Genomic DNA, 13,303 nt, shown 5'->3' on the forward strand with positions numbered 1-13,303 from the left:
TAAATGTAAGTGTAAATCTTGTATTGTGTTATAGTATATTATATCTTTTAGACAAGCACACACAACAAGTGAATGTTAATAAATGCACGAAACTGTAAGTCTCAGAGTAGTGTACTGTAAATACTCAAAGATGTTTGGTCAATATTACAAAATAGACTAGGCAGCTGCGTTCAACAAAATATTGTATTATGTAATATATCCAGGTACAGAGAGGATAGTCTCTATACAACTTTATTTGACCTATTACATGGAGCGACAGATGGCAGAATGCAGGCCAGGAAAGGCATAAAAGTGTAAAAATAATACACAAAATAGCTTGTGTACAACACTGTCCTTAATCGGCTGCAAAACCTGAAGGAAAAAGAAATCTGGGCACTTGGCTATTAGCACACACATAAGAAAGAACCACAGAATCAAATTCTTTTTCATACAATGATAGCAAAAACATTCCAACACCATGCCACAAGTGATGATACAGTTATATAATTGCATAAATGGAAATACTCAAATATAGTACAATTACCTAAAATTTGTACTTAAGTACAGTATTGATGCACACTATGCACATCTAACAAATGCTGCATGTAGTGACTGAATGAACCAAAAAGACAACCGTGCTAGATACTAGCTAACCATGCGAAGAAGGGAAACACTAAAATTAATTGGGTTCAGTCGTAAAACTATTTAGTTTGGTCTCGATGTGTCACTTCCACATGCTCTGATTACAACAGAAATCAATGTTGCAACTCTGTTTTTTAACAGATGTGTAATAATGAACCAAATATATGTATTAGTTTGTACTGTAGGTCTGGATTTGTAAACAGTGTCTGGTGAGTTAAATATCTGGTGCTAGATAAGAAAATGGATAAAACATTGGTACTTATAACCCACAGTAAATGTGTCAAAGAAAAGAATCTTGAAATGCTAAATCAACAAATTATTTAGATTAAAATGATCACTTTTCGAATTATTTATTTATTACATCATTACACCCCCACCACATATATTCAATTCAGTTTAATTAAATTAAGTTTTATTAGTATAAACACTACTTTATTATCTATTCAAAGCACAGGTGCACAGCAAGCAAATGCAGTTTAGCATCTACCAGAAGTGCAAATAGTAGCATTGTGCAAACTACTTATTTATTTATTTATTTATTAAAATAAATAAAATAATTAAAGAAAGATGTGTGTAAGGCATGGAAATATTAATAGGGATATATAAATGTACAATATGAGATATGTACATTGTATGGACAACTGTAAAAGTTATACACAGTGTACATATACATATGATAGATCGGTGAAAGATAGACTAGAATATTTTATGAATTACAATTATATACAGTTATAATTATCCAGACATAATAGAGTTTTTAACAATGGATATTGCCTCTAAGCAGCTTTACGGTGATAGAGATAGGACCCCATACACTTACTTATCACACTGTTATTTATTAATTGTAAATAGGCCACTTATGCACCTCTGGTTAGATGCTAACTGTATTTCATTGGCGCTGTACATGTACCTTGCACAATGGCAATAAAGTTGAATCTAATCTAATCTAGTCTAATCTAATGAGGAGGAAACATCGAGAGGAACCCGACTCAGAAGGGAACCAATCTTAATCGGTGTGGCAGCAAATTATAGTTTTATCATTGTTGAGCTGTTTAGTGAACTGTTCACTGATGGGGGCCATTATAGTATTGTAGTATTATGTGTTCATGAACTTTTATTAAGGTTGAAAGGCTTTTATTTTGAAATTCGTGCTGCTAAGTCGCTTCAAAATGGCTGAATTGGACGTTGGGAGACATTGTCAAATTGAATATTGCAAACAAAAAGGTCGGAACTGATAGAAATCATTATGCTTTACGTGAATATGTAAAAATAAATAATTAAAAAAGAGAAAAGAAAAAAGATTTATTATGGTAACCTTGCTGTTAAGTGAGGAAAATAACTACATATTTATTGTAGCGCCATTGAGCATTGAGCATGTGAGTCTGTATCAGTTACTAGCGAGCTTTAGAGCTGAGATGATTTTTCTCCTGCTGATATAAAACGCCCGATTGACTACATTTGATTTAAAAAAAAAAACGTGTGATAGATCTTTTATAAATAAATATATAATAAATACACTTTTTCTTCCAGTGCAGACTTTCTGCCATTTGTCTGTGAAGGCTGTTCTGGAGTGTTTTGGTCGGTAAAGCGATTCATATTTTTAAGTTTGTATTTATTCAGAAAGTGAATACTGAAATGTACAACCTACACCTAGACCAGGGGTGCCAAAACTTTTCCCTATGAAAAACGCGATTGAGGGCCATGGGCTGAAAAAACACAATTAGCAAACTAAATTGCAAAATTCCAAACATTTATAGTTAACAGATTTCTCTAATTTATAATGATTCAACATTTGGAAATAAATAAATAAGCATGAATCTGTAATCTGCTTAACTAATGCAGTTTTATTTTCAAACTTCTAGTTTAGTAAAACTAATCATTCCAACAGAAACACTATTTAAATGGCAACTACAGCTGTTCTACCACACACACACACACATATATATATATATATATATATATATATATATATATATATATATATATATACACACTACAATATAATATAAAATATAATAATTATTTTATTTTTTTTAAAGTTTTTCCAGAAGGCATTTTTTGATATGTATTTGGTATGGGAGCCCATGCAGGTCACCTTTGGCTCATTTCTTTTTAGCGCTCGGCCCAAGTTTGGGCATCTCTGAGCTAGACAAATGTATGACTTGTTTATATTTACATATGGTTACTGTTTATTTATCATTAACTAGTCTCGAACACAGAAGCAGAGATTCACACTCCTGTCCAGAGGTAAGATTTTGAGTTTCATTAGATTTTTCTCCACCCTGCCTGCACTCTTTTCTCCACTTCTCTAACACACTCTTCATTACTTTGCACTGTTGACCCCAGGTACCTGAACTCCTTCTCCACTTCTTCTTCCTGTAACCGCACCCCTCCACTACCATCCCTCTCATTCACACACATGCACAGTGGGCTCAAAACCGATCCTTGATGTAGTCCAACCTCCACCTTGAACCAGTCTGTTGTTCCTACTGCACACTTCACTGCTGTCACACTTACCTCATACGTGTCCTGCACCACCTTCACATACTTCTCTGACACACCTGACTTCCTAATACAGTACCACAACTCCTCTCTTGGCACCCTGTCTTACGCTTTCTCCAAATCCACAAACACACAATGTAACTTTTCTGATCTTCTCTATACTTCTCTATCAAGTAAATTTTGCGTCTGTGGTGCTCTTCATCAGCATGAAACCATACTGCTGCTCACAGTTGATCACCTCTTCTCTCAGCCTGGCTCCCACTCTTCTTTCCCATAACTTCATGGTGTGACTGATCAACTTTATTCCCCTGTAGTTACTGCAGGTCTGCACATCTCCCTTATGCTTAAAGATCGGTACCAGCACACTCCTCCATTCCTCAGGCATCCTCTCACCATCCTAAATCTTGTTGAACAACCTGGTTAGAAACTCCACTGCCATCTCTCCTAAACATCTCTATGCTTCTACCGACATGTCATCTGGTCCATCAGATCTACCACTCTTCATCCTCTTAATTGCTGCTCTCACTTACTCCTTACTAATCCTATCCACTTCCTGCTTCACCATCTCCACACCATCCAACCTTCTCTCTCTCTCATTTTCCTTGTTCATTAACTGCTCACAATACTCCCTCCATCTTCTCAACACACTCTCGTTACTAGTCAACACATTTCCATCTGCATCCTTCCCAGCTCGGTCCCTCTGCCTTGCCAATCGCTACAAATCCTTTTCTCCTTCCTTAGTGTCCAACTTCTCATGCAGCTCTGTTCACCTGCTGCCACACCTTCTTGTACTCCTGCCTAGTTTTCTCATCTCTCTGTCGATCCCAATCCTATTTCGCCAACCTCTTTCTTCTTTTGCTTTCCTGCACTTCCTCATTCCACCATGACGTCCCTTTGTCTTCCTTTCTCTTTCCAGATGTCACACCAAGTACCTTCCTAGTTTTCCTTATTACTTTTGCTGTAGTGCCTCCACCCTTATGTCACCCTATGCTCCTCCTTCTTTTTTAAAATACTTATTCACCACTGCTATTTCCATCCTTTCAGCAAAATCTACCACCTCCTCTCCTTAAAACCATACCTACCCATAACCTCCTCATCACCTCTGTTCCCTTCACCTACATGCCCATTAAAGTCTTTACCAGGCATAGTACCAACATTTAAAGTACCAACCCGAACCTCCACTCTCCTACACTGCTCCTTTTCCTGCCGTCTCTGTAGACGTCTTTCTCCTCCTTCGGCCAACTTAAAAAAAAAAAGTAATTAACTAAATAGTAAAATGACATGGTGCATAACGATGCATGAGTTGTGTCTTCTGCATTTTGTTTCAAATGTGGTTTGATATGTAATAATAAATGTTAATTTAGTATGATTACACCAGGCAAGTTACATTACAAGTTCCAACAGCATCTGAAACATTTTGATTCAAAAATATATATATTTTTTTATTCTAACATTCTCCACTCATTCTGGTATAGACCAAGATTCATTAAATTAATACTAGTTAATTAATCTTTATTTTAAAAGTCTATGATGTGAATCTAATCTGTGTCTGTGGCTCAATTTCTAATGGAATTTTTTTCATAATAAAATAGTTAATTTTTTCCTTGATTTGATAATTTTTCCCTTTAGGTTTTGGTGAAGAGGGATGTCTTAGAGTCAGGAGTCAGTTCATCGCATCCGTGTACATTTCAGGACTGCAAAGGGAGGGAGCTTCTTCCTGTAATCTGCCCAAATTGTCAAAAGAAACTCTGTCTTGCGTATGTACATTTTTTTTAATTTCTTATATCCATTAGAGCCTTTTCTCTGCCTTTGTAATATTTGTTTGAGGCAAATCTGAAAAAGAAAAAAAATATATATCTGTATGGTCGTGGTCACGGCTTCCTTGAGATCATTAACAAGCTCCTCCTGCAACCATATTAATATATCTTTTCATGGGATAATACAAAAGAAATGATGTGAGGGATATATTGTAGAGTTGTCACTGTGCAGTTTGTATAGTATTACAGATTTTCTGTCTTCTAAAAATAATTCAACATACAGCCGTTATTGTTAAAATATTTGAGGACAAAGGTGAAACATGTAAACATGTCAAAACTGTGTCCAAAGTGTTATTATCCAGCACTGCCTTAATCCTCCTGGGCATGGAATTCACCAGAGCTGCACAGATTGTTGCTGGAAACCTCTTCCACTCCTCTGTAATGACATAATAGAGCTACTGGATGTTAGAAACCTGGTGCTTCTCCACCTTCTGTGTGAGGATGCCCCAAAAGTGCTCAATAGGGTTTAGGTCTGGAGACATACTTGGTCACCTTCATCTTCAGCTTCCTCAGCAAGGCAGTTTTCATCTTGGTGGTGTGTATAGGATCGTTATTATGTTGGGAACCTGCCGTTCAGACCAGTTTCTGAAGTGGGGGACATCATGTTCTGCTTCAGAATGTCACATTAAGTGTTGGAATCCATGTTTTCATTTAAAGAACTTCCCAGTACCAGCAGCACTCATGCAGCCCCAGACCATGATGCCACCACCACCATGTTTGACTGTAGGCAACACACAATTTTCTTGGTGCTGCTCACCAGGACATCGCCACACATGCTGGACACCAGCTGAGCCGAACAAATCTATCTTCGTCTTATCAGACTACAGGACATGGTTCCAGTAATTCATGCTTTTGGGCAGGTTGTCTTCAGCAAACTGCTTTCAGGCTTTAATGTGAGCCAGGAAAGAGGCAGAAGATGCTTCCTTCTGGGAGGATGGGAATGCAAACCATATTGTTGCAGTGTGCAACGTATGGCCTGAGCACTGACTAGCGAACCTTCTGCTTCTGCAACCTCTAAAGCAATGCCGCAGCACTCATGCATCTGGTTTTTAAAGCAGCTTCTGCACCTGACTTCTTTGATCAACCCTTGTGAGGTCTGTTCCGAGTGGAACCCGTCTTGGAAAACCTCTGTATAACTCTGCCCACTGTACTGTAACTCAGTTTCAGGGTGTTAATGATCGTCTTATAGCCTTGACTGCTCTAATGCAAGATGCACAAATTTATACGGTTCTGTCATACAGACGAGAACATGAACATGATGAATAGAACGTGTTTTTTTGTGGTTTTGTTATGTTTATGTGTGTGTATATGTATGCATTAGTTTATCATACAATTATTGGACTAACATTAATTTATGAATGACTTTATTGTCTCTTGATAAAAATCTTTTTTTAATTAAATTAATAATTTAACTTTAAAGTATTTCACCAGTTTCTCTAACCAAATCATATAAAACTCGAGTTTTATGCGTTTCTCTTTGAAAACTAAGCATACTATTATACAGTTCCCTTTGGAAGTATTGGAACAGCATGGTCAATTCCTTGGTTTTTGATATACAAGAATGGCGTTTGAATTTGTGATCAGAAGATTAATGAGACAATATGTGAGCCTTTAATACTTTATTCACTGACATTTACATCAAGATGTGTTTAATCACCCAATTTGTATTATTGCACAAATCAGTATTGAAGTTAATTAGAGTAAATAACACAATATTTGGATGCTCTTGTTGAACTGACATCTGTTCTACTTATGTTAAGATTTTTTTTTAAAGTGTAATATTGGATTTATGTTCCAATATTATTGATCTCTGAAAAATGGGTGAGTTCATACAAACATTGTTAGTTTGCCTTGTTTAAGTTCTCATTTGGATGTTAATATGAGAACTTTTTTTTTTGGTCTGGTATTCCTGTTACAGTTATGCACTGATATTGATATTGATTAGGAGGCTTATTATTATGCTTAATATGACCATGATTTTTAAAGATGAATTTTCCTTATCCTTAAAATAAAATTTTCTCCAGTCATCGGCATCAGGAAGACCATAATTGTGAGAAGTTGGAGAAACCCAAACAACGAATGGTGGCAACACAGGAACATGTGCAAAAAATTTTAGGTTAGTCATAAGCTCAGTTATAATCATAGATAATTAGTGTTAATCAGTTAACTAAAGCAAATTATTGTTTAAAAATCTAAAAGTGTTTTTTAGTAACAGTGGAATAGTAAATTGAATGTGTGTGAATACACACAAATTTATCTTAAGCTGTTCATCTTAAGTATTTTTTTTTTTTTTTTTAAATAATGGTTACTAATTAAAATGGTATTTCTAAAATATTGGTGTTTTAAAGCAACAATTATTCTACTTAAATATTTTTTGAATGTTGCAATGTATTAAATTAACTGAAAGTGTTCCTGTATTTATTAAATCCACAGAGGGGCAGCATAGATTTATTTTTACAATATTTATCATTCATTTATCAGAATCAAAGAAGAATGCACCAACCTGTAAAGGCAGAAAAGGGGCGAAGAACAGTGCTACAGCTGCTAAAGTAGCCCTTATGAAGCTCAAGCTACACGCTACTGGAGATAAAGGACTGCCAGAGGTATTTAACCCAATGTTTATTCATGTTATCCTACTTTAAAAGAATACTTCAATGTTAAATGTTTAAATAATTGAGGTTTCATATGATTGATTTTACTTTTACAGGCATACGTGATTATTTATAGACTTTTACAAAACTTTAAGATTTTGTCTCTTAGTATGTCAGACACTTTGTAAAGACTGATGGTGTATTTGTAAGTTTTCTCATTACTTCATTAATAATGCATTTAACAGCATGCACCATTATGTTCTAGTCCAAACATATTGCCCTGCCAGCCATTATTTTAGTTATGTTTGATTATTTGTAGGTCAGGAGCAGTTTGAACTCTTCACTACAGAACAAGCATTTGTAATTTTGGTAATAATTATTGTCAAGTTACATCAGGAATATGATATTATTTTCAATAAATAATTGGTAATCTTTGCCCTACTAGCAACGATTATTAGAATATTCCTTCAGGAAACTTTAGATTTAGATTTAGAAATGGTCGATACGTTGACTTTCACTATGGATAAACGCTACCTTCATAAAAGCTATATATCTTTTCAGATAGAGCGGACATATTTCCAGGTGTTCCTGCCAAAAGAGGTAAACACATCCAGCCTACCCATGTTCTTTAGTTCCAAGTGGAGTGTGGGTAAAGTGGTGGATTTTGCAGCAGCTCAGGCCAGCCTAAAGAACAACAACAATGTGCTCACAGCCAAGGTAAACCATTATCTCTTTAAACTGCGAATATTACCTACCTGCTCAGCTTTTGGGAACACTTAAACTTTATTTAAACCCTGCATTCTGACATAGACCATTAGCCCTGCATTATAACACAGACCTACCTATGGAATTTGCTGTTTTTTTATGTCTGGTGAAACTAATACAAGTGATTAGATCAGATAGTCGTTGTTTAGAGTACAGGTACAGAGCATCAAGTACAGAAATTAAATACAGTAATGAAGTCAGAATTTCAAAATTCTATGGGCAGAGTAGAGGCTTGAGATCAGTAGTCATAATGGTCAATTACTGCCAGAAGGTAGAGGAATTACCAGACCATGGTAGGAGTGAGAGGTCTTTTCTTTGATTATTCTTCTCCCTTAAGCAGTAGTGATATGTCTCTCCATAATGCACTGTAGGGCATAATTGACACTTAGCCATCTTAATGCATAGCCTACGATACATTAACGATACATATGAAGAAGCTACCAAAGTGATTTTACGATTTAATATGAGAAATCCAAATCCGTTAGCAGGTTTTAATTCTTTTGCATCACTCAGTGACCGGATCTGAGTTTTACAAGTCCCTTGAGTCCATAGGGATTCTGCCTGCTTTTTTAATGGATTTCCACTAGAGGGCACGCTTCGAATTCGTAGGATCCACCGAATCCTTGAACTCATGAATCAAATTCACAAACACTGAGTCCCTCGGATCCGACTGATTCACTCTGTGCTACGAGTCTGATGCATCCGCTGAATCCCAGTTCATAGGCATAGGATTTTGAGTCTCTTGTGTTTCCGATACTTAAGTGCCGCATGGACCTTTTACAAACAGGCGTTTGTCCTATATGTTCTTTTTTCTGTTCTGTCTCCAAGAAGATGCAGCTCTACATCTATATTCTGTGTGACTCTCAGGACACGCTTCGGTCTCCGTAGTGTTGTGATACGTCATATTCATGTAGTGGTGCTGAAAGAACTCGCTTGTGAAACAGTTTAAAGAGGAGAATCCAATCTACTTATAAAATATTGGTCACAAATGATTTGTCACTTTCTAATTTATAAAAGTATAGCACATCTACTAATAATTATATATAAAAAATATTTTTTACAGATACAAATGTTAAAAATGATGCGTTGCGATACAAATGCTAATACACACTTTAAATCGATGCATCACATGGTTAACTTTTATGCTGATGCACCGATGCAAATCCCTATTAGGCAACATATGTGTCAAATTTAAATAGCTTTTTTTATTTTAATTACACAAAGTAAATATGCTATCAAATGGAAAAAAATTGCAGATGAAAAAAATTAACATAGCAAGTCAATACAAGTACATATATTAAGACAAATAAGATTAAGAAATTAAGAAAAAAATTAATGCTTCCATAAAAAGAGGACGGACTGCATTTGCTGAGCTGAAGTAGTAGTCACTGTTTGTCACACTGTCTTTGCAAAACTATGAGTCAGCATTAAGCCACTGATAAAGTGGTTTATCTCATTGGGCTGAAAAAATTGAAAAAAAAATTGAAAACATCCATTTTTCTTATGACACATTTTGCTTTATATTTAGTATGATTTTGGTGTGCAAAAGGCCAAAGAACACATTGACATGAAATACATCTGCCCAACAGTCACCAATATGCTTAAAAGTTTATCATCTTTGTTTTCATGGGTGATGTGTTGCTTTACATTATCACCTGGGTAAAGTGTAGATGCTTGTTATATATATAATTTTTTCACACCTAATTTGTCATTGCCTCTTGATTTGAAGCCTTTCAGGCCTTGCTGTGCCTTATAAATATTTTTTATTGATGTAGAAATAAGCCAGGTATTAAAAAAAATGTATCTGAAAGACTCTTTATGACCTTTTATCAAGTTTTGTGAGCAGCACTTAAAGCCAATGAGCCGTGGTGTTATAAAAATTCATTAGCATACACATGTATGAAATAAAATCAGGTGTGTTACAAAAAGGTATACGATTGGTAAAACCTTTGGTAAAACATATATATATATATATATATATATATATATATATATATATATATATATATAATGCATAATATAGTTATTGAAATCGTTTTGTGATAAAAGAAAATGTAATATTTGTAATCTGTTTTATGTGCAGAAACTGCGCTTGTGCCATCCTGAAACTGGGAAGGCCATCAAAATGGATGCATGTCTCCAGTCACAGCTCTCACTCTCAGATTCTCCTCTCTATAATGGAGGCAACGTTATCTTGGAATATCTGGATAATGAGTGCTCTGGGGTTGAAGATGTCACAGCCTACATAGCTTCCTCTTGATTTATAAATGTTTACCTGGAAGTAATGTAAGAATTTGGATACAAGATCAGCTATAAACTCCTTGTGCTGTATGTTATCATTTACAGGCCAGGTACCAGCTGATATTGTAAAAAGCTAACATTATTGTGTATGTTTATTCTTGACTACAATGTATAAAATATAAAACACACATAAATTAACATATAGAATAGCTGGTCTAAAACAGTGGTCCCCAACCCCTGGGCTGCGGACCGGCACCGGTCCGTGGGTTAATTGGTACCGGGCCGCACAGAAAGAATACATAACTTACATTATTTCCGTTTTATTTAGTATCTGATTCTCAACAATGTTTTATTGTGGAAAATTACCGGATTCTCTCCGCCACATCTGTCTATGACTCACTCTTGATGCATGTCATGATGCCTCGGTCACGTCTTACCTACATCCACTACCTTCTTAAAGGGGCTGCTCCGGTCGCTAACACATAAAATATTACTGCTAAATTGAAACCCCCAAGCTAGCAAAATAAACAAAAAACAACACAGTGGATTCACGTTTATTATTATATTTAGAAAATACCAGTTTCTATGCTGGTCGTATCATTTTATTTTTTGTATTTATCTGCCACAACTAAAAGGCCGGTCCGTGAAAATATTGTCCGACATTAAACGGGTCCGTGGCGCAAAAAAGTTCGGGGGCCGCTACTCTAAAACATTGTCTTAGTTGTTAATCTCACAAAATAGGGGGTATCTAACTTGAATACATTTTAAACCTTATTTCTTGCATTCATGGGTTGATAGACAGTTCTTACTTAGCAATTAACCCTAAGTTGACAGACCCACTGAGAAGGTGACCAGGATGAAGCGTTATACATTTTTTAGTTTCTTTTGATAAGTGGATTCTGCTAAAGTTTTAGTGTACATGTTTAGTAGTTTTAAAGTTTTAGTGTCTGACTTTTCATGATCAGTTATCTATTGAGTCATACAAATTTGGCCATTGTACAAAGCATTTTGTGATTAAACCAATGTCAGAATTTAAGGGGACTCCTATTAAGTGCTCACATTAGATAATGTGACGTATGTATGTGTGTATATATTAGGGCGGTCAATCGATTTAAATATTTAATCGTGATTAATCGCATGATTGTCCTGAGTTAACTCATGATTAATTGCAACTTAAACACATTTTTAATCTGTTCTAAATGTATCCTAAATGAATACATTTTTTAAGTTTTTAATACTCCAATCAACATGGGCATGGACAAATATGGATGATTTATGGAAATGTATGTTTATTATTAGTGAAACCAAACTCAACATAGAGCATGAAGACTAGACATGTTTTATAGGTCATACATTGTTCCAAAAAAACTTGTCATGTCTATTAAACACACAAAAAATAAGAACATAGAAATACCAGGTTCCTATTACTTCTTTTTCTTTGCACTGAGGCATTTGCTTAAACAAACAAGCCTGTTTACATTTTCGAGTGACAGAGCAGCTCGTAAAAAATACCCTCGTACATGTTTTAATGTAATTATGGTGTTTTAAATTACGTACATCATCAGGGCACCAAACAGAACTTTTGCTATGTTTCCACACGGACGGTTTTAATTGCCGGATGTCTGCATCATGCTGGATTTGGGTGGTTGATTTGAAATGTGTCGCTTCAATAAAACAAATGTTTAATGATCAAAAATGTGTATTGTGTTGCGTTGAAGGTTTTTAATTTCACCTCTTTTGTATTTATTAATTTCTTTTATAAAAATGGTCAAACAGAAATGCGCTCTGCAATAATCGAGCATTCATAAAATTGGTGCCATTAAAATGAGTTTGCGTTAACATGTCAGGGTGGTCTCTGCAGTGCCCTTTGCATTAAATGAAGTTGGTTACTAAGTGACAAACTTTTCTCTATGCATGAGATGAGGTAGTCAGCACATGCCTGCCTTCCTTAGTTTGGTGACAGCTGCAAATTTTCTCTTAAACAATGCGCTTTCACACTCAACAACACAGCCTCACTCGCAGATCAGGTGTTGATATTGAACGGTTCATGGCACAACGGCGGTCAACTGCATGAGTAAACTAGTGTTAATCAATGCTGTAATCGGCCCACTCATACATCAGGTTAAGAATCATGGCCTTGGGGCTCCTGAAACCCTGAGACCATGAATGACTGTGATTTAGAATGACAGAGCTGCCACACCATCCACACTCCTGAACATTTGCACTCCCACACTTAAAAATATTCATTCAGAAGAAAAGTTTCCAAGTGAATGTTTTTGATATTAAAAGTTGGTAATAAATGAGTAAATAAATCATTTTGATGTGTAATTCCCGAATTGCAGAACCCCTGACAGTAAAAATAAGGATAAAATAATTGTATGGAAAAGAGAAAAGAGACATTGTGTACATAATGTACAAAAAATTATAATATAATATAAACACTACAGTCAGGGGTCTTTATTTTGCATTATAATCAGTGTGGCTGCAGGCTGACAGTTCAACCAAACTGGAGCCATAAATGATTTCACTTGTTGCCTGTAGCCACTCTCTCCCTTTACGAATAGGACTGACGATGCCTGTCTTAATAACAAAATGTCCATATTTATGTAGGGAAAGTTCATTTAATGGTCAGCTTATGCTGGCTGAATATATGGGTTCTCTGCTTTTTATTTATTATTTTGTTATTTTTTTTAAGATATCACAGACAGTGTTTGTCAGTAACATTAAAGGACAGAATGAATGCAGGATAGAAAATAAAGCATGTTG

General features: G+C 35.5%; 1 protein-coding gene across 2 annotated transcripts; it reads left to right on the forward strand.

Moving 5' to 3' along the window:
* The first annotated feature begins 1,768 nt into the window (after positions 1-1,768).
* Positions 1,769-10,735, forward strand: zfand1 (zinc finger, AN1-type domain 1). Of its 2 annotated transcripts, none has more exons than XM_046833994.1 (8): positions 1,769-1,845; positions 2,157-2,199; positions 2,829-2,868; positions 4,753-4,880; positions 6,965-7,056; positions 7,422-7,543; positions 8,093-8,248; positions 10,380-10,735. In XM_046833994.1, the coding sequence occupies exons 1-8, from the start codon at positions 1,791-1,793 to the stop codon at positions 10,554-10,556; spliced, it is 813 nt and encodes a 270-aa protein (XP_046689950.1). In that variant the 5' UTR covers positions 1,769-1,790; the 3' UTR covers positions 10,557-10,735. The 2 variants fall into 2 exon arrangements, with proteins under 2 accessions (XP_046689950.1, XP_046689949.1); XM_046833993.1 differs by having other exon boundaries at positions 1,780-1,845; positions 2,152-2,203.
* The last annotated feature ends 2,568 nt before the right edge of the window (positions 10,736-13,303 follow it).

The sequence above is a fragment of the Silurus meridionalis genome, chromosome 21, assembly GCF_014805685.1.
Source record: "Silurus meridionalis isolate SWU-2019-XX chromosome 21, ASM1480568v1, whole genome shotgun sequence".
Lineage (NCBI taxonomy): Eukaryota > Metazoa > Chordata > Actinopteri > Siluriformes > Siluridae > Silurus > Silurus meridionalis.

What these genes read in the sequence shown, in the direction of transcription:
- zfand1 (XM_046833993.1), top strand. Translation starts at nt 1,791, where the DNA reads ATGGCTGAATTGGACGTTGGGAGACATTGTCAAATTGAATATTGCAAA. An exon ending in ACATGTGCAAAAAATTTTAG is followed by an intron (nt 7,057 to 7,421) that starts GTTAGTCATAAG and finishes TTCATTTATCAG; the next exon opens with AATCAAAGAAGAATGCACCA. An exon ending in ACAATGTGCTCACAGCCAAG is followed by an intron (nt 8,249 to 10,379) that starts GTAAACCATTAT and finishes TTTTATGTGCAG; the next exon opens with AAACTGCGCTTGTGCCATCC.